Below are 22,092 nucleotides of genomic sequence, written 5' to 3' on the forward strand. Positions count from 1 at the left end.
TTTATTTCCATGATGACATTTAGCGAATTCGATTGGATACACTCAGTGCGCACTGATGCACATTAAAGCCGTCGTATATACACAAATTGACATAAAAATATTTAATTATATAAATATAAAAACGGATTAAACCATAAAATCCTCAACACACCCCAGTAAAAAATTTTTCATGCATGAATATATAATATAAATATGTATAAACATTAGGGTGGTCGTTATTTTAACAATTTTTGAAATTTAATCGGAACACCCTCTAAAGTAGTTCAGTATCTCGAAAAAATAACCCCATATTTTTTTAAGATTTTTTGAACAATTTTAACCCGTGCCACCGGAGCACGAGTAGGTGGAAAAACATCTTTGTGAACAAAATTCGTCTGACGCTCTAATTCTTAACCAATTTTAAAGCTTTTTTTTAATTTGCTCGAAATTGAATGAGCTATGAGCTCATTCTGCGTAAATTTTGATTACAGTACAAAGTAAAAATTGCCGATCTAATGAAGTGAGCAAAATAAATCAAAATTACACGATAACGAATATTGGATTGGCAATTTTTAATTTGGACCGTAATCAAAATTTACGTAGAATGGGACTTATAGCGTATTCAATTTCGAGCAAATTAAAAAAAAAGTTTAAAATTGGTTAAGAATTAGAGCGTCGATCGAATTTTTCCGCTCACTGTGCCGGGTCCTGAATTTCTAAGGATTGCCGAATAAACGGATAAAATCAATGCATAAGACAATTTTAAGATATTTTTCAGTGTTCTTTGTAAAATATTTTGAAGATGTTTCTTAACCTTCCGCCAGCGGACACAGGGAGACCCGCGAGTTGTTTACTCTTTTCAATCTTTTTAACTGTGTGTGAAGAAAATAAATAAATGGATATTTGTTTCTATGATAAATATGTGTTTTTATTTCTCTTTCTACATATTTTATACATATCATAATAAAAAATTGTTTTTCAAACGTTTTAAAACAATTTCATTCATGGGTCACTTTTGATCCTGCGTCCGCCGTGCGAGTAGCACGACGTCCGCTGTCCGAAGGTTAAAGAACTTTTAAAGAAATCTTAAAGTTGTTTTATGCGTCGATTTTAGACAATATATTATGAAAATTGCAAAATGGTAGAGGGACTTTTTGATTTAATTTTTTATCAGAGATAGTACTATATGATTAGTGGACGTTATTTAAGAAATCCTATATATGCATATAATATATATTACATACATTTATGTACATATAGAAAAAATAAATTATTGCAATAAAAAGAAGGATATACTTTTATAAAATAAATACATATATATATATTTGCTATGAATTACCATATGATTTTTCTTTATCGCGAATCGGTACTGTAAAATTACACATTTAATCTCTTCGGACCGACGGGAAACAATATCGATCTTAGTGAAACTAGCACATGCGCCCTGAGGGAAATCTTTCAGTATCCGCGTGTGCGAGGGGTGAAAACACACCAAGCTCTCGTCTAAGAAATATCATTGAACATGAACAGTCGATTCTCATATCTGTAACAGCATATTTTAACCCATAATAACGTATTTCTGCTTTAAATAAAATGAGTCCCGGGCTGGGTCGTGATCCTTTGCCATCATACAACAGCAGTTCTATCGGTGAGTTCCAGAGAAAGGAATTCTTGCATTTTAAAGCGAGATTTATTCTTTTGTATTGATTAAAACATTCTTATTTATTCAAAACATGTAAAATAAGGAGTATCTTCGATTTTTTTTACAACGATGTAAAAACGTAATATAATAAGGATTGCTTGCCATATATGAATGAAAGATGTTGCGCACAGCAGAAATATTGCCGCGTTTATATGAATAAAAAGTTTATGAAAAGCAATCAAATTATCGATTCTTCTTTCTTTTTTTCAAGGAAACCCCGCACTCTGTTTGTGGCAACAGCCTCAACACATTTTATTCCAGTTGGCAAATTTTTGCTTCGCATTGTCGTACTCGGCGCCGTCCTCGAAAAAGGGGATTCTGTTCATGCATTCGGTGCTAATAATAGGTAATTAATTAGTTAATTATTTACATTATGAAAACAATGAAAAGAATACGTAGTGGTTTTATATTGTAAATTTTTATGTGGAACTAATTCTGTATTCTATACACATAACAAATCTTATTAAAAATTGATGATTTCATTTCATTAAAATTCAATTAAATAAATTTCGCAGACAACACCATGTTCAAAATCGGGACATAAAACGTCTTAAAGATGTTTGTAAGACATCTTATATGTCTCTATTTTAGACATACCTGTGTGCTATCTGGATTCTTTCTTGATCCTATTATTTATTTTTAGGTTTCATGTTACTATCAGGATGGGCTTGGCACGTGATCTGCGCACCAGATATCTTCTCCTGGAATTTCAGTTTTTTATTACTAAATATTGGTCAATTAGTATATATCATTTATCAAATGAGACCCATCAGATTTGATCCCGAATTGGAAGAAGCTTATCACACGCTCTTTTATCCCTTCAAAGTAAGCTTTTTGGAAAAAAGAAGTTTTTGCAACGCTCTTCGGGATTAATCTGCTTTTCCTTTAACTTTGAATTTGCGTAGGTCTCACGAATACAATTCAAGCGATTAGTATCTCCAGAATTTGCGACGATAATGTCTCTTCATGCTGGCGAGGCGTATGCGATGCAGAATCTAACAAGAACAGATAGATTAGGCTTGCTACTCACTGGAAAAGTCAACGTCTTAAACGAAATCAACGGTTTTCTACATCCGATACTGCCATGTGAATTTTTGGATTCACCGGAATTCGAAAGCTCTCGAGCTTCCGTCGACGATAAATTTAAGGTACGACTTCAATTAATTTTTCATTCTAATCGTTGAAATTAATTTAACTTAGAAATTTCAACTAAATGTTTTAGGTATCCATCATAGCGGCGAGTTCTTGCAGATATTTGTATTGGCAACGATCAGCCTTGGAATATTTGCTAGTGAAGGAAACCTATCTTGCAACCGTCTTAACTACACTGGTGGCACGGGATATCGCAACGAAGCTTTACGCAATGAATAATAAGGTACTTTTTTAAAAATAATTAACTCAATTTTAAAATAAAAATTATCATTTTTATTTTAAAATTGAGTTAATATTTTCTCTCTCTCTGCAGCTTACCCGCTTGCATAATTTTTTTTAAATCATTTATCTCATTGTTATTTTTATTCATCTTATTCCTTATATTATTTCGCTTTTGTTTTTCTTTCCTTTTTATTTTATTGTGTATTCACTGTGTTTCTGTTTCATTTTATTTCATTTCTATTTTGTTTTTATAATTATTGTACATACACCTTCTCTTTCCTATATTTAATTTTTAGATTTTGTGTCATTTACTCATTGAATATCATAACTATAATTTTCTCTTAATTTCAATTTATTTTATATATTTTTATCTATCTCTCTCTCTTTCTCTATCCATCTGTCTGTCTGTTATCAAATCTAGTTGTCTCTCTCTCTCTCTCTCTCTCTCTCTCTCTATATATATATATATATATATATATGGGTATCTTCAATCGTATTTTGATCTTATTAAAATTTTAGATAATTAATAACAAAGGATCACACTTGGACATTCGTCTTCCTTCTATCAGCGCCAGCTTAGGAATCAACGGTAAGTATAGAAGCCCTCGAGCTTACAAGCAGATGCTGATCGAAGCTGATTCGCAAGAAAGAAACAAAACCGACGTCTAATATACTTATTAACTAAAAATAAGGCCAAATTGAACTTGAGGTTGCTTTCCTTTTAGGAGACACAGTCGATACAAATGTTATTCTTTGTTATTCATTGAATATCAAGAAGAATGAAACGACGCTTGTGTCAACTATGTTTCTTAAAAGGAAAGTAGCCTGTATTATTGTTTTATGTGTAATAAGGAAATTGGAAAAAAAGGAATTATCTTTCTATATTCCGTGTTGTCTTAATTTATGTATATATATATATATATATATACACACACAGAGTGTCTCACACTACTGCATTTCCTCTTAAGAACGTATTCTTGAGGTAATTTTGAGACATTTTCGTATTAGGATTTTCGTCTCAAAATTACCTCAAGAATATGTCCTTAAGAGGAAATACGATAGTTGTAAGACACCCTGTATATATATAAATATTAATCGACTATCTCATTGAATGACCGTTTATTTCAGTTAACAAGAAATCCAAGGAACGTGCAGCCAATGACTTGACCAAGAAGGGTGTGCCGAGCATGGAACCTCTTCCGGAGCTGCCGTCCTGCGATGATTTAGCTTCCAGCGGTGTGGAGAGCTGGCTTGACTCCTCCAGCAAATATCACAGCTGCGAGATTGTCGACGAAGAATAGCATTACGCCAACTACTCGAATCACGAGAATTTAATGATGGATGACGCCGATGACTTCGAGCACGATATACAGGCCTTTGATTACAAAAACGCGGAGAGTTGGCCATCATCGTATGATGACTAGTAATAAAAAAAATAGCACACATCCTTTAACTTCCGTTTAATACGCATACTTGTGAATTTTAATTTTTTTAAATGAAGTTACAAATTTTTAATGTTAAATTATTCCATAATTAATTAACTTTTGAATTTCGTTAGAGCTAGAACAATTATAAAATTCAAAGAGGATTACATTCCTTTACTGATCGCAATATTATAATCATGATGTTGTATATACACTGTAGATTTGTTGCCTAGCAACGAAATTCGCAACGAATTCGCACCTTTTGAAAAGCAGCTGCATAATGTAAATTTAATACTATGTACATATCTGTAAATATCAAACGACGTTTTCGAAGAATGAAAATTCTAGTCCATGGAAACAAAACAGTGCTTACGAAAGTATTCTAACAATTTTTGGAAAAAAAACAAGCGTTAAATAAATCCAATGTTATAAGTAAATACATTATAAAAATGCGCCTATAATGTTTTTGTAAATATCGAAGTCGATCAAAGAATCGAGCTTAGCAAAAATCTAGAATTTCTTACCTAAAAAAGTTTTTTACTAAAAATGTAAAAGAAATAGCTACATATTTAATTAATTAAACTTTAAAAAATTATTTATAACAAAATAAATAAGAATAGATTGAAATTGAAAAGAGAATATTTCGTTAATTTTCTCATTACATTGATTTATTTTTTATATCTGGATATTTCCAATAAAAACGTATCGAGAAGGGAAAATTATGATAATCAAACTTGACTCTTTTTAAAAATATTTAAATATTTTAAAATTATTATTATATATTTATATATCTATATTCTTTAATTATAATATTAATTTAATTGTTAAATTTAAAAGTTATTTTTTCAACCTCTGCAAAATTTTATTCTTTTATAAATGTGTTTACCATGAAAAAGAACTAAATTCGAGCAGAGAAGAAACCATGAGTAAAAGGACTGAATAACGAGTAAAGAGATAGAAAAACAGAAAAAGAGAGCGAGAGAGAAAGCACCATGGTTAATAGACCACTCGAAGGACTCTCGAATGAGACTTATTGTTAATAGCAGATGCTTTGACCTCGAAAAGGGGGTTAACGAGCGGTGGTGCCACCTACGCGGAGGGCGTGGTGCTAGTTCCAAGGGTAGTTTAGTGTCGCGAGAGCCTCCAGAGGCGCGTCATCGTGCGGAGTGCAACCCCCGGAGTGTGCAGTTTCGCGCCCTCAGATCAGGGCGGTTAAGAGCGAGAGGGACGCGCGCTTGAGCGCGATCGAGCGAGGGGGTTGAAGGTGGACAGGTGGGCAGATGAAGAGGGGAAGTGGAAAAAGGGGTGAGAAAAGCTCTGCGGGGTGACCAACAAGAGAACAAGGCTGACTGGCGTATTCTGAATGTGCGCGTACGTCGGCAAGAGGAGATTCCGCGCGGAGATGAGCGTACAAGTGGCCGTCGTCCTTTGTGTTGCGTCCTTCCATCGATGAGGCCGCATTTCGCAAGTAGGATACCGTGGAAAGAGCACAAGAACATCACCGCCACCGCCACCGTCACCATCGACAGGACGAAGGACACGCCGAAACAGTGCTCTAGTGAAGAATGCAACCCATTTCCGAGACTGGAAATGCTGCCATATCCCTGCTGACAAGCGGACGGAATATCTGGTATGTTAAGAACAGAGGGAAGAAGGAGGAGGTGAGGGGAAAAAGATGCTGTCGCGCGTTTTCGAGCAACTTTCAGCGAAGCTACTAGAGGAGAGAGTACTGAGAGTAATGATCTCGCTGCTGGACTTGCAGTATGCATTACTGTAGTCGCGCGGGAGATTCATAAGATCACGAATGAGAGAGCTGATGAGCATAATTGTTGTTGTGTGATTGTTATTGATCAATAGCGTAATGAAAACATGCATCTCTTGGATGCGTAATTGTTGCTCTCCTAAGAGTCTCAGCGACATACGTTGTTTATTCATTCAGGTTGCTTTAAGCTCAATACAGCAGAATGAATAAAAAAGCTTCAGAAAAATTTTATATACAGAGAGAATGGAAAAAGAAAGTAATGAATAATATGTAATCACTATTGATTAAAAGTGATGCTGACTGCTGCATATTTTATGTCAGAATATATCTTTTTGTTTAGTAATTCTAGTTATTTACGTAAGCAAGTTCAAAGAGATTAATTCTGATTCTGCAGCTGATGCAAGAACACCTGACATTACTTACGGGACTTACGAGATATCGAAAAGGAAAATCTGTGTTTAGAGACTTTCGCGTGGATTACAAAGAGTAATAATGGTCATTTGACTTTATGCCACGTGTATTAGTCAGCAAAGCATAATTGGGTTATAAATGGAAAGTTGGCGAGTTATCATTGTTGATGACAGAGAGTTTGTGCTTCGTAATGCTCCGTAATCAAATGATGACCTTTTTTTATTTGTAACATATGTATATTTTTTAAGCTCTTCTAAATTAATAGAAAGCTGAACTGTTGCAACTCAAATCCAAAGATTAATTAAAATTTTTAGTTTGTTAGTTATATTTAATATTTAACAGAAATTTTAATCCTCTTAAAAACTTTGGTTTAAATTAATCGAAAAATAAGACTATAATATTTTATAAACGATTCGAATATTTAAAATTGAAATATAAATTGAAAAATAGAAGATTTTTTCATTTTTTCTATCTGTGTTGACTCTTATTCTTTTTATCTTTTAATGTCTCTTTTATTAAAAAAAAGTTAAAAATTTTGATTTTGAAAAATAATTTATTCATATTTAATTAAATTCTAATTAAAAAGGAGTTAAATAAGAAAAAAACGGCGCTTATAATCATTTCGCATGGTTTAATCATCAAAACTTGACTGTAACTTGAGCTAACTCATCGTAACTTCACAATATCAAGAAACAAGATTGCGACGCTCGTTTAGCTCTTTAATAGTTAAGGAAAAAGTTAGATCCTCGCTGATTTGTAAATCGTTCATGATGTTTCAGACATCAGCGACTGGGCGGCGAAGAAAGCAGAAACGTTTCATTAAAACAAATCACGGGAAACTCGCGCTAATTATTGTGACTTTACTTGTGATGATCTACATGATCGATCTATGTGATTCTTTTCTTGCGTAGTAAACCTGCTTAAAAAAATAATCGGTCGTGATGGTGTCACGCGAAATGATGATCGTTCGCGTTGCGAATTCCGACGAGGATAAAAAGAGTTCAGCGCCTTCATGTTCGCTGCTGTCGTCGCATACTCACAGACTGAGGTGTATCATCTTACATTCCAAAAGACATACCGCTTATCCACCATAAGGTAAGAACTTAGAAAACATTAATATGTATAAATCATTAAAAATATAGCATATTAATAATTGAATATTAAAATGACGCGATTGCACGACAGATTTAGAATATCCTATATAAGCTGGAAATGATGAAAAAATGTGCCATTTTGCAAAAGCGAAAGGTCGCGTTACAACGAATTAAACACTCTTTTCAACAATTAAGATCTCTATCTTATATGTTATAATCTCTCTAATCGGTCGCGTTCACGCTGTCTCGACGTAAAAGAAATTAATTGTGACATGCGATGCTAGAACATTTACCTGTTGCTTTACGTTCGTGCAAAGCAAACGACGAGATTGCAAGTAACTAACCGCTAACTTCGCAATTCGTAAGAATTCTGCGTGTAAGAACGAAATGAAGCTTAACCTTCCAGGTATTCGAGGGAAACCAAAACGAGTAACTTTTATAAAAAAAGAATGCTTTCAATTCTAAATCGTATAAACAGAAGCTTGACATCGTAGAAATAGCAAATAAAATGTATAAAATTAAAAATTTAATTAAATGAATTAAATAATTGTGTAGCTATAATCTATAATTTAATTTATTTCATACATATATCATCAGGAAGAAAATATTCATTATTGCAACTATTAATACACATTAATATGTTCTGAATGATTTAACATTTCGCGGTAAAAGTGTAGCTACTGCGTATATATGTACATATATGTATGTATGTACGTGTATGTATGCAACATTCTGAATCTCACGATATGACGCAGCGCTCGTATATACGTTGATACGCTGCACCACATAAGCCGCGTGTCAATATTTTTCATTTTGGACAAAAACACGCTTGCGAATTAAATTTCAGATATATCGCATTTCAACAAAACGGAGAACTCCGTAGTCGATTTGTCGATACACGTGTGTCGTAGTATATGTATAGCAGCCTTTAAGAAAGAGGGTTGCATGTAGCAGACCGCGTGGTTCCTCCGTCGCTGTCAATATAGGCAGATGTAGGGTCGATAGCCCTCCCTTCTCGTACGGCGCTCGCGCCAACCCCACGCGCCACATTATAGACAGTGGCTGGCTGTTTACTGGCAGAGTAAACGCTACCTCATCGAAGAGCTTTCTGTTCCACCGTAACCTTCGATCTCCGCAGTCCGGAGAATTAACTCACCTCTTTTTTATTCAAGCAATATTTAAAATCGTTCTATTAAAGATACCATAGTTCGATATATCGCATTTTCTCTCGCAAATTTCGTTATTGTTCTTATACATCTTCATTTTTCTTCTCCTTTGAATTTTGGGATAAGAGCATTACCTTATATAATAAGTAGCTTCGCGATTTGTAGGAAGGCGAACATTCAGCTGTGGGATGATTGAGTTTTATTACTTGGTTGATAGTGATTAGCCTTTCTATTGGCTTATAGTGAATTCGATCCGCACTCTACACACCGGATTAGTGAGCATTAAAAAGACTATTTTATATAAAGTATGTAAATGCAGTGACATAATAATAATATAATCAACTTTGACAATCGAATAATACATGTATATTTTATTAATAACGTGATAATATCTGGACAGTTACTGAATATTTAATTTTTTAAATATTTATATGTTTTTATACATATTAACTTTATTAATTTTATGTATAGCAGTTTTTAGTATGTACTTTTTTTAATAGCATTGGCTGATATCAAAGACATAGAGCATGGGCTGCACCATTCGTATCTAAATAGTATACCTAATATTAAATATGATCACCCCAAAAATGAAAGAGAGGGAGCGTGAAGATGGCCAAACTCCTTCTCTCTCTAATATTGTGATTAGTTGAATAGAAAAAGATAGAGACTGGCCGTTTTCGTGACCTGTCACTCTTATTTTTATTGATCAATTTTGGAATAGTCTATGCTTTGTCTTTGGCTGATATCAGTTTATTTTGATTCAGCTGATTGTTTGACTGGTACTTTTAGTTGATATCGCATAGCCAAAACATTTTGGTATTGAAGGATTTCGATTGGTGAAACGCGATTTTTTCGACATCAAGTAACACTGATACGATTTTGCATGTTTAACCAACTTCAGCCAAGGCGATGCAATATGATCAATGCGAATACGAATTACTTTTGTTATTTTACGTTCACTAGAGAAAAGGAAAATACAGCTGAAAATTTATGTGAGTATTAATGGAGAAATTAATGGTGATGCGACAAAACGTAAAAGAACAATGCGCTCTGCCACACACAATTGTGACTTATAAAATAATCACGTACAAGACAGAGGTCGAGAAGTCGCACAGAACTATTTACATGCGATGGACTCGCTCACGATAAGCTTGACGGGGCAACAAGTGTTCTCGGCGTAAATCCAAGCGCAAGTCCAATGTGCTCCAACAGAGACCTTGACTTGGCAAACATTTTTACAAGAATCGGTATTTATTTGCATTTGTTAACACTGTTTCATAAGTTTATTTTTCTTTATTATTAAATTTACAATGCAAATAAATTCAGCTTAATTATAAATTTCCAGTAAAACGTACTTAATTGTCATAAAAAGCCGATCTCATTTTTAGATTCTGTTTTTCTTATTTTAATTAAGAGATTGAAACAAATTAAAAAATTTTAATCAATAACTACCTTAAATTAATCTTAGTTAGCATAATTTAATCAGACTATCTGAAACTTAAAATTTATTTATTTGCTAATCATTTTTTACGAACTTCCAAATAATATTCAATACACCGACAAAATCATAGATTTACAAATAAAGACAATGCCAAAAAATTATAGGAAGTTTTAATGTGCGACAATAGGCGATACTATTTCTATGTAAAGTAAGTAAACAAAATAAGTTAGGCAGTCCCATCGACATAAATTAGATTGACCGATCAAACGCCGCACTGTTGAACCTGTTTCTGTCTCATGCGGCTGTTTGTTTCGGAGGAAATCGAGGAATTGAAGGGCGACAGGTTGGCTTCCAACCCTACGCCAGCTTTAATCCAATTCAAAAGCTGTCCGACAAACCGCCGCTGTCCATCGTAAAACGAATCGAGAATGATAGAATGTGTCTGCTCGGTGATTCTAGATCGATTCTAAAATGGTTACGTGACACCGGAATGATTACGTGACACTGTTGCATTTTAGTCATCCTCCTAATCTGCATTTTTATACATTGTCGACTTTTATACATTGTCGCTACATTGTAGCGTTTTTGAATTTCTATTAGGTAATAGAATAAGTGAATAACCGAATAATTTCTTCTCACTGAAATTTTCTCTTATAATATAGAGATGTATACGGAAAGGTTCCATTTATGTCTACATTAAAATGTTACTGTGTGCAAAATTGAAATATTCATGATTAAACTTCTTGCAATTAAGCTTCATTAATTTTCTAAAAATATCCTAAAATTAATAGAACCGACGTTTCCGATACAAGCTGATATCTTCGAGGTCGGAACAAAGTGGCGAACGGAAGTGAAATCGCAAGGAAGCGATTGTCGTCACGCGAACCATATCTTGCCCGTCGACAAGATTATTTTCATATTTTCAGGAGACCCAATTTACATACGGACTCACGGTACGAGCAATAAAAGAGAGCACACACATTGGTTTTCTCGTTTTTTTTCCCGATACGTTATCGACGCTAATTTGTTGGCTGGAATTGAAGGAAGCCAATTAACCTAATTTAAATAAAAATACGATCGAAATGAAAATGCAGAGTTTCAACGTCACACGCGCAACTTATTACTGGACCTCCTGAAATATCATTATTCTACTATTTAATTATTAACCGTTTGCCAGCTTTAAAGTTAATTTTAAGTAAAATTATTCATTGTTTATTAAATTTGAAAAAAAGATTAATACACATTTATTCAAATATGATATATTATTGTTTAAAGCAATCGAGATAAACGAGACAATTGTATTGTACACAGAACATCAAAATTAAATTATTACATACTTTTGTCAATTTTAACGCTGTTATAGTAATCATCAACTATTTGCAAGATTCTTGTTCTAAAAACTCTTCTCGATATTTGATTCATGGCTTAAAAATTAGACCACGCGCGAATAAAAATTCGAAGCGTCGTAAATGCAAGCTGCACACGTTGCAAGGAGGCATTTAAAACCTCACATAAATCACCACACCCTGTTATGATGTCACGTGATTTACCCTGACCCAGCCGAGCCCATACAGAACTCGCGAATAAGTCTTCTAGGGCGATAGTGAGTACAGCCAGTCACGAAAGCTCCGCTTTCGTGCTTAATTACCATACGAGCTCTAAGTCGATACAGAGGCATGATGACCTTGAAACTTTTCGGCCGTTTATAAGAAGTATCTTCAGCAAATTCGTTCGTTTCGTGTGACGCATTATCGCTGTGACGTCATAAATGGATTAATCGGTACAAGAATATATCAACGCAGGTAACATCGAATTATAGTGATGAACTTTCAAAATCTCTTGAAAAATGGAGATGAATTAAAAAATTTTATTTTCAAATTTGTCATTTTAATAATGTGTTTCAAGGGTATTCTTATATATTATCTTACATTCTACAAAAATTTTATCGGACATTCTAATCACTGCAAACTCTTGTCGTATTTAGAGAGAAATGGAATTTTAATATACTGTAAATAATTGTATACAGGAAAGCAAATATATCTATTTTAGGCTGCAAGTATAGCGTTAATATCTTCTACATATTTGTCAATTGGATAAAAAAAAAAGAAAAATAAAAAATTAACACTTATACTTTTCATAAGTGTTATAAACATATAACATATATAACATTTATAAAAGTAATATTTTTTATTTTTCTTCTTTACAATTCACGAATATTTAGCTATTAACTTTATATCTGCAAAACAGCTTATCTATAATAAATATATTTGCTCTTCTATATAATTATTTATAATATTAAAATTCTAAATGAGAATGAATTTTGTGCGGTGATTAGAATATCGTATAAAATGTCTGTAGAATATATTAAGATAATAGGAATAATCACACAAGGTATAACAATAGTTGATAAAATCTACAGTTAAAATCTCGCTCGCAAAGCTGATTATCTAGTTACTTTGCGTTTCCTTCGCGAGGAATAGTTCACGTCACGGCGAGATTAAAGCGAAAGAATATGAAGATAGGATCAAACTTGTATCGCGGCGCGACCTAAGCTGCGAATTAGGATTTGCATAACGAAATGCACGAGCTGCCCTTGCAGAAGGCAGACGTTAACTCTTTAGAGATTGCATAAACGTGAAATCAAGTTAATATGTTTAGGAAATCTCTCAGGCAAAACTAGACCATATCAGAAATGAATCAAGCGTAAACAATATCCGGTTTTGAAGCTCTTAATATAATTAGCTTTCTCTCCAATTCGCAATATGATACGACCTATATAACCGCTGTTTTAAATATAAATTCTATATCGACTGTTTTATTTGGGGAATCTCGGTCGTCGGTTTATAACATTTTTGTATAAAAATAATGAGAGCAGTGTCTCACGAAGAGCGAGATTGTACAAGTGAAACTGTCACAGTAAAGTTTTAAAAATGATATTTATATTTGCAAGTCATATTCTTTTACGGTACTACGAATCGTTATAAGAATAGACTGAATCCAATTATCAGATTTGAATACTTAATTAAATAGTGTCCTCTTTCGGATATAGATTTCAGATATACATATCGCTTTCACAGAATCATATGCAAGAATATTCAATTCTTATACTCGACGCAGAAGAAGAATATAATCAGAATTCTGATAATGGTTATCCAATATACATGTTGCCTTGATTTTAATTTACATGCATTGTTGAATCAGGCCGGAAAGAGTGCCTTAATTTCTGGGTAGGCTGACGTATTTCCGTTAGATTAGATGGAAGCGTGACCGACTCTCCCGGAAATATCGAAAATCGAATGATAATATTGAATCATTCCGAGAGCGGATCCACAATTATTGGCGCGTGCTGTGTCAGCGGAAAGGACGTTAAATGCATTTCTGGCTGTTTCTGGCTGGTTGTGCAGCTCGTATCGACGGCATGCTTTGCAATACAAGTTAATCGAAATTTTCTTTCACATGATTTTATTGTTTTTATTAATACTTATAAGATTGCACAAACCAGTGATTTTTATATCCTGCAGTCACAATCAATTCTAAATTAACAACTGAATCAATATGAATGACATACAACTTATCCTTATAAGAAAAGAATATATGTAAAATCATTTTAGATGATTTAATATATATATCACATAGATGGATATCAGTACTTTCATATATTGATCGTTAAATATAAAATTTCTAATTTTGGATAAGAATTGCATGCATTCATTCTATTCAATGTAAAAAAACCTATTAAAATGTAAATTGCTAGCTCCACCTTAGGTAGTATATAAGAAATCACGTGGGATCGTTGGATCGAAGCGAAAGCAAGAAATGGAATTTATATGAAATGAGTTTTATATGAAACTCAATATGTTCTTGAGAAAAGTACTTTAATAAATTACACAGATGTATCTTCGAAGAGACAAGATGTATCTTAGAAAAGCCAAGAAGTACGTGCCAAGAGGTTTTGTCCGATTTTGCGGTCTGGATGACGCCCCTACATTTTCGGCGGCATTCTGTACAGTTCAGCTCGAAAGCGGATAAAATCGACTTTCCTGATGGCGATGACGTAGTCGATCCTTAACTGCATGCTATTTCGAGATTTTCGCCGTTTCGGTTAGAAAATATCCCGCGAAATCTTTGAGTTGGCGCCGAAACGAAACGTTAAAGTCACGCAGGCCCTCATGGCGCGACCTCGAAGATAATAAAGCTCAGATATTGCATCCCGAATCACGAAGAGTCAAATCGATATTCCACGTTAATCGTTTAGTTGCTTTTGGTTTCTGTTGTAAATCTGACAGCTAGTGCTTAACTATAATTTAGATAAATTAAGGGCAAGAATATATGCAATGCCCCCAATATAAAAGGTCGACTCTAGCATATCGAAAACATTGAAGATTATAAAAAAATTGTTCATAGAAAATAAATTTTTTTTATTTGATATTAATTCAAGTGGTGCCACCTTAGTTGGCTAATATTCGTCCAATAATGAAGATTTTAAATCTTATTGTCAGAATTGAAATTAACAGCATTGAAAACAAAAATTAATGACTTTACTCTGTGATATTAAATATTTAATTTACGAAACAATTCAAATTTAGTCGATTTTGGACGCTTCAAAATTAACTAATCTCTATGAACGTATGTTTCGACTCAAGTTCGAGCCATCTTCAGAGTAATAAAATATGTTATAGAACACACAAAACATGAGAAACTTAAGAATTCTTACTTATATTAGAACCTCTACCGCCACATCTTACAAAATTTTCTTTATTAAAACAAGAAGAGGACTTTGTCCTCCCTTAATGATGATGATTGTTTTAATAAAGAAAATTTTGTAACATGTGGCGGTAGAGGTTTTAATAATTAAGTAATGTTTGACGATCCTTAGTACTCTCACACCAATTTCACAACTGGATGGAAAAGATTGCGTGCATCTTAAACTGAAATGTAAATTTAATGACATTTTGACCTGAAGCAATCATTGTATTCCATCCAGCGCTCCGATCACTCATCTCCGTTATTGTGATCCCGGAAAAAAATGTTATATAATGGACATATATTATATATATAATTATATATAAAATATGTCAATTTTATATAATTTTATAAAATAGAATTTATTACACTTCAGTATTTATATGGCCAAGAAGGGGACTTAGTTTATAATAAATTCTTACCTCTTTTCTCTAGCTCCTTATCTAAATCCGCAATATACAAATTAAATAGAAGTAGACTCATTACACACTCTTGCCTCATACCTTTACTAGTCTTAAACTTCTCAAGCTTTCATTTTAATACGAAATGAAGATGAAGAAATTTTTTACAAAATTTTATCGAAGGCTTTCGGAATTTTATCAAAAAAATGAATACATTGATATAAATACATTTCTACCAAATGTTTAAAGGTTATTTAAAAGAGACCAACGTTCGGCTTACAGGAGTCAAAGGTGATGGCACGTATCACGCGCCCTCGACAAAAAATGGCGAACACGACTGATTCACCTGCGACGGCCGGCAGCAGCCTCCTTTCGTCTTCAACAACGACACCATTTCCCACCTCGACGACATCGACAGCAACTTATTCGAGCGAGAACTATACCTTCAACTATAGTGGTCTGTCGAACCTGGGCGGCTACTCATTGGACGATTTCAACTACACGGAATTGTGGTTGGACGTCTGGAATGGCACTGAGGTCAGCAATGTCACCGAGAGACTGAACGCGACGGTGTTGTTACCGAGTGGCTATTGTGATGAATGGGAGGCTGCTCAGCATAAGCTCTTCCAGGTGAAGACACGCTTTGAACAATTTCTAAATTCTTTTTTAAGTTTCTGAGATCTTTCCTTCGCGTATAAATAATAATCAATGTTTTCAATAAAATCTTTCTTTCGCAATAATTCTACGAAGATTCTGCTCTATTTAAAGTTTTGGAAAAAAAATGTTCGTTATATATAGGTAATCCTACATTACTCGCGTAATTTTAACGCAATTACTTACGTATGTTTTTGAACTCAACATTATATTTCAATTTTTATTGTTTTTTTTTATGATTTAACAATTTAAGAAAAATGATGTAAGGTTTTTCTTATTTAAAATTTATTCATATCAATTTAACAATCATTTCATGATGTTTAAAGAAAAACGTATAATATTCTATGAATAAGAATAAATGTAAAAATGTTTTTTTTTTATTGTGAAACAATTTACGCTAAATACAGTAGTGTGTATATATTTATACATTTAACGAATTTATAAAACGGACATTCCATGCGAGTAATGAAGGATTAATAATTTGAATATTCTTTTTATCGTTTAAATTTATTATTGATTATATTAATTTCAGGCAGCAAATTTATTTTTTGCGGCTGCGTTTCTGGTGCCACGCTCATTCAAGGCTTCCGTCTTGGCTCTTCGCACGTTTCTCACGGCAGGTTTCATGTTGGCGGCTCTCTGGGCCGGGTTCACCATATGCGCTCTAGATGCCATGTTATGGTGCTTGGCCCTTGGTCTGTTAAACGGCATTCATTCGTTGATACTCGCCTGTCGATTCCTGCCCCCGGCTCTTAGCCCCGAACTAGCCGAACTCTATTTGAAGCTCTTCAAGCCTTACAAGGTTAGCAAGAAGCATTTCCAGGAACTGGCAAAGGAAGCGAGAATACTCAAGTTGGATTCCGATCAGACCTACGCAACAGAAGGGGTCACACCGGCAGATAGGAGGCTGTCTATTCTTTTACGTGGAAAGTGGGTATCCTTCTTTTTAATTAAAAATTAATTCTTTTAAGCTAAAGGTGTCATTTCTTGTGAAAGAAGGCTAATCTTAATTAAAATTAAAAGCTAATTGAAACTGGATTAATATAGACGCCTTTTATCTTATATCTGCTTTCATGGAATTAATATTGAGATATATAATTTTAGAACTTTTATGTCCTTCATTCAACCTTTTTTCATAAGCTGCATTAACTTATTATTGAAGAAAATTTTATTAAGCGTCGTTTGGCTTAGGGGTACATACAACTTCGATGTCCGAGTTTCTCCTCTTATTTCAGAATGAAGGTAACTTGCGATGGAACTCACTTGCACTACATCAGAGCCTATCAATTCGTCGATTCGCCCGAATGGGAGGCCACGCATGAAAACGATGCCGACGTCTTCCAGGTGACGATACTAGCCGAGGAGCCCAGTACGTATATCTGTTGGACGAGAATGAAGTTACTCAGGGTGCTCCGGCATAGGCCATTGCTCAAGGTTGTTCTCAACACTCTCATCGGTAAGGACATTACGTCCAAGTTGTATGCTCTTAACGAGCAGCTCGCTGGTGTCGCGGCCGCCAGTGAGAACGCCACGTCGAATCCTTACAGGGGGGTCACGAGAAGCCTCAGCGTCGATGCCGTTAATACAGAAACCGCCGGAAGGGTTCGATCGACGACCTGGAAGGCGCAGAAACAATACAGCAATTTGCATAGTGACAGTAAGTGTCGCAGCTTATTTCTCTTTTTCTTGGTGATTCAAACGACAGTTTCTTAATTCTACGTAGACTTTATATTATCCTAGACATTTGAATCCTGATAATTAATCTCTTATATCACGAAGATACAAAGAACGTGTTTGTTGTAATTTTATATTTTGCTTTGTGTGATTTAATCCATCACTTACGTCAAAATCTTCATAATTCGGTTTACATAATCGGTCATACGAGCAACATATTCGTTCGTGTGTGGCGAATTAGACATTAGAAAGGCTAACCTTTAAAGGCTAACATATCAAGATAATTGGGATTTGTGTGTCCCCAGGGAGCTCTTTGGGCCGGTATTCCCACCAGTACTGGGCGCCGGTAGTGGCGAACCATTTTCCGCCAACCTCGCCGTTCATTCAAAGCCAAAACCTCGGCTACTCGTTACTGCCGCAGGGTGAGTTCTCGCCACCTCCGCGAGCACCCGTGCTGACCCATCACCCTCCCGTGGCGCGACAGCGAAGCGGGGATACGGGCGGCGATTACACCCTGCTACCTCAGACACCGAAGCTCGAGAGGAAACGTTCGAGAAAAGGGACTCGAGAGGTACGTTGATTTCATTCGTTAACTTCGTTACGTTGACTTCATTATAGAGATACGATAGAGGATTGAGTGCCATCCCGTGGCGCGGAAAATGCAGCGGCTATTTTTAGATCAAACAAAGCAGGATACACACGAATTTTAAAAGCGAACTAACAAAAAAAGTATGCATATTTTAGAGCGATATCTTTACACAATTTCATTTTTTTCTGGATTTAAAATTGAGCACTTTATTTACGTTTTTTTTTTTAGATTTAATATCGAATATTATGACAATTAAAATAAAATTTCCATATGTAATTTCCTTATTTAACAATAAGTAATTTCCTATGCTACATAATGTGACCTACCGTATTGCTTGGGAGAGAACATATTCCTTATCGCCATCATTAGCGCTTCCTCTCTCCAAACAATCAAACTGTAGTACACTTGTGTTACTACAAGTAAGTTTATGCTGTTCTAATTGTCGTCCGAATATATACTTTGTGTATGCCAATCTATCACAGATACATCAAGATATTTGCAAACTCTCCTTTAATAAACCTGAATTGTCTAGTATCTATACTTTAATGCACCGTATTAGAGAGATGTAATTACAGTTTCTAACATTAACGATGTAATTACACTGTTTTATGTGTATTAAACTGTAGACGTTTCTCCGTACATTTGCACTTACCGAGGTTTTCGCCGATTTAAAGATAGCAGATTGTAATCCATTTTAACAACTTTAACAGCTTGATAAACAGATATCTAACATACATGCACGCGTAAGATACGATTTAATCTTCCGAAATTGACGGTGGGTCTATTGGACCTATAATTCAATTATATTCTTTATGTAGAGTAACGTTACTGTTATAAGTTACTTTTTTTTATGACTGGTAACGGGTTTACTTTTTTCTTTTCGTAACTATAATGGTAATGTAATTACATTTTTTTGTAACGGCAACGAATTTTACTTTTGTCGTTACTTTTTATATTTTGAATCTAATTGTGACAATTTTCGCATATTCAATCTGCAATCTTTGATCGCTATTTATAATTTGTTGTTACATTTAAAATCGTTTCAAGAATAATTTAAAGATTTTTATGAACATATAAATTTTTTGAATGAATTTTTTATCCTAGAAAGGAACCGAGAAAATCCACGAAAAAATGAGAAAAAACCGGTTCTTTTTTTCAAAAAAAAATTTTTTTTTTAGTAAATTTTCAAACTATATAAAAAAGTAACGGAAAAATAACGAACCGTTACATTTTAAGTAACGATAACGGTAACGAGTTACTTTTGAAAATCGGTAACTATAATAACGATAATTAATTAGTTACCTTTTTGAAGCCCGGTTTCTCATTATCTGGTTAACTTGTGGTTGAGCTTAACCTGATGTTTCACCCAATAGACTTCATTGATCATGACATCATCATAGAAAAAACTAATTGGATAAAACATCAAGTTAAGCCTAACCACAAATTAATCAGATAATGAAAAACCATACCTGACTCGGCAACGAGTAACTACTAACTAGTCACTTTTAAAAAATTACTTTCCATTCTCTGTTCTTATGTTACATTTGCAAATGTGAATTATTGTTATTAAAATAAACTTAGTATTCACACACGCGCACGCACATACACACACATTCTTTTTTTTTATACGAGTTATGCAATTTTGGTTTCTTTGAAATTAATTAGTGTGTTTTAACATAAATTAAATAGATCTCACAGACCCAGCACTAGTATATTTTGACGTCAGTTCCGAAAAATTAATATTGCTTAAATATTTTTTTATATTCTTAAATAAAATTTTCTGTCTTTGTATTATTTAACCTGTCAACGTGATATTATTTGTTATCATTTTGGAAGAAATGTTGTCGCCTGCAAACAGACCAAAATAGACCTTTTTAGCTTCTTCCTTCAGGGAGAAAATTAAATTAATTGTTTTATTCTAACTTTATCATAAATTATAAAATAAATGTTCCAGGTGACCTTCGAGACACCAGTATGACGCTCGCCCGACGGGGAAGGGCCTGCCAGCGTGCCTCTACTTTCACTGTCGCCGCAACGCTCCGCCTAGCCCCGTCGTGGTCTTGTCGTTATCCTAAAGCACGCTGCAAAACTCACCCTTTGAACTTCCGATCGACACGATACCGATGAATGGCCTATTTCCTCGGAAGAGAGAACGCAACGGTCTTGGTACCGCATGGATTATGCTTCGGTACCACGAGGATCCTTGGTACCACAGAATCGCAAGAGCGCGGGTGGAAGAAGTCGCTGGGCGTAGTTTTGACGCGTGTAATTGATTTTCATATCTTGCAAGTGCCACGCCTTACAGAGACACGCACGCACGTGTGAAATCGAAACCGCGATGGCGGCCGTTAAAAATAAAAAAATATTCCGATATCCTTCGATCACGTTTGGGGTATCCATCAAAGTTTCGAAATGGATCGAAATTCGATCGTGTGGTAGAGATGAACGTGAATCGTTCATCAGTTGACGTGAAAAGTAAGAATAAAGCGATAAAGGAGAGAGAAATCGTAAACAAAAGATTAAATATAGATTATATTATATTAATGAGCATCGCCTCTGTGTACACTTTTACATCGACTGTGATTACAACGGATATAATTATTAAGTCTTTCAGAGAAACGCTGATTATATACACATACAGAAAAACACGTGCGTAAATAGCTGCCGTGATAACCATACACGCATATCTCGCATTTGCGCGAGTTAGGATATCCTTCGTGCATAACGATTTCCGATTTTGATATACATACATTTGCATTTAAAAGATTCCTAATTCTACAGATTTTTTTTCATCCTATTCATTTATCGATGATTCCAAACAAACCGCGCAGTTATTCGTTTACACACAAGCAATAATCAGTAAATCGCTTAATTTATTAATCATTAAACAGTTGCATAACATCATTATAAAAATAATATTTGATTACTATGTATCATTAATGAAGAACATCCAAACAGCGTAAACAAGTCGGGATCGTTGTATAAAATTAGTGCATAAAATGCGCATTCACGATAAATATATTTCGAGAAAACACGCAGCAATTTGTGAACAGAAAATTGCATTTGCACATTCCTTAATTGTAAAATGCGTTAAATAAATAAACAGAAAAAAATAAAGATGAAATGAAAAACAAGCCAAATGATCCGGGTGTAATAAAAACAGATAAGTGCTTTGTTAAAAAAAAGAAACCTGCAATAAAGTGCTTCGAAAATCGTAGTTAATGGCGAGATGCAAATTATAAAAAAGCAAAGTTTAATTATTCGCGCAGATTAAACGAAAGAAAAGCTAATATGCGTCGTGTGTGACACGTAGAAGAAAAAAAACATGTGTGTTTGTATGTTTCTATGTTTATATAATCACCGCGTGTGAGAGTGAAGCCGTAGAAGATCAATAAAGACGCACAAACGATTAAACAAAAAACGTGAAGGGAATAAAATTAATTAAAACGGCTGTGTAGAGTCGAGTGTAAATGTTAAACACAAAAATGGTTGTAGAGTATTGTAACGTTACGAAGGATTGTATGAAGTTTTAAGAGGCGCATACGTCGGAAAAGATCATCTTTATTTAAAGTAGAATTCATTTTTATCAAATTAGATTGTTGTAGTATTCTATCATTACGTAATTATTTTCGTGAAAATTGAATTTATATGTATATGTATACAATATATAGCATATAT

At 34.2% G+C, this 22,092-nt stretch overlaps 2 protein-coding genes across 2 annotated transcripts; both read left to right on the forward strand.

Annotated features, from left to right (window-relative positions):
• Positions 1 to 1,452: 1,452 nt before the first annotated feature.
• Positions 1,453 to 4,491, forward strand: LOC108731633 (popeye domain-containing protein 3). Its single transcript, XM_018462047.1, has 7 exons — positions 1,453 to 1,627; positions 1,893 to 2,027; positions 2,325 to 2,506; positions 2,587 to 2,829; positions 2,904 to 3,056; positions 3,575 to 3,644; positions 4,184 to 4,491. Exons 1-7 carry the CDS (start codon positions 1,573 to 1,575, stop codon positions 4,354 to 4,356), a joined length of 1,011 nt encoding a protein of 336 aa, XP_018317549.1. The 5' UTR covers positions 1,453 to 1,572; the 3' UTR covers positions 4,357 to 4,491.
• A 3,047-nt stretch (positions 4,492 to 7,538) lies between these two features.
• On the forward strand, positions 7,539 to 21,985 carry LOC108731581 (blood vessel epicardial substance). Its single transcript, XM_018461964.1, has 6 exons — positions 7,539 to 7,747; positions 15,780 to 16,127; positions 16,684 to 17,081; positions 17,387 to 17,808; positions 18,131 to 18,396; positions 20,369 to 21,985. The coding sequence occupies exons 2-6, from the start codon at positions 15,792 to 15,794 to the stop codon at positions 20,390 to 20,392; spliced, it is 1,446 nt and encodes a 481-aa protein (XP_018317466.1). The 5' UTR covers positions 7,539 to 7,747; positions 15,780 to 15,791; the 3' UTR covers positions 20,393 to 21,985.
• The last annotated feature ends 107 nt before the right edge of the window (positions 21,986 to 22,092 follow it).

The sequence above is a fragment of the Mycetomoellerius zeteki genome, unplaced genomic scaffold, assembly GCF_001594055.1.
Source record: "Mycetomoellerius zeteki isolate Tzet28-1 unplaced genomic scaffold, Tzet1.0 scaffold135, whole genome shotgun sequence".
NCBI lineage: Eukaryota > Metazoa > Arthropoda > Insecta > Hymenoptera > Formicidae > Mycetomoellerius > Mycetomoellerius zeteki.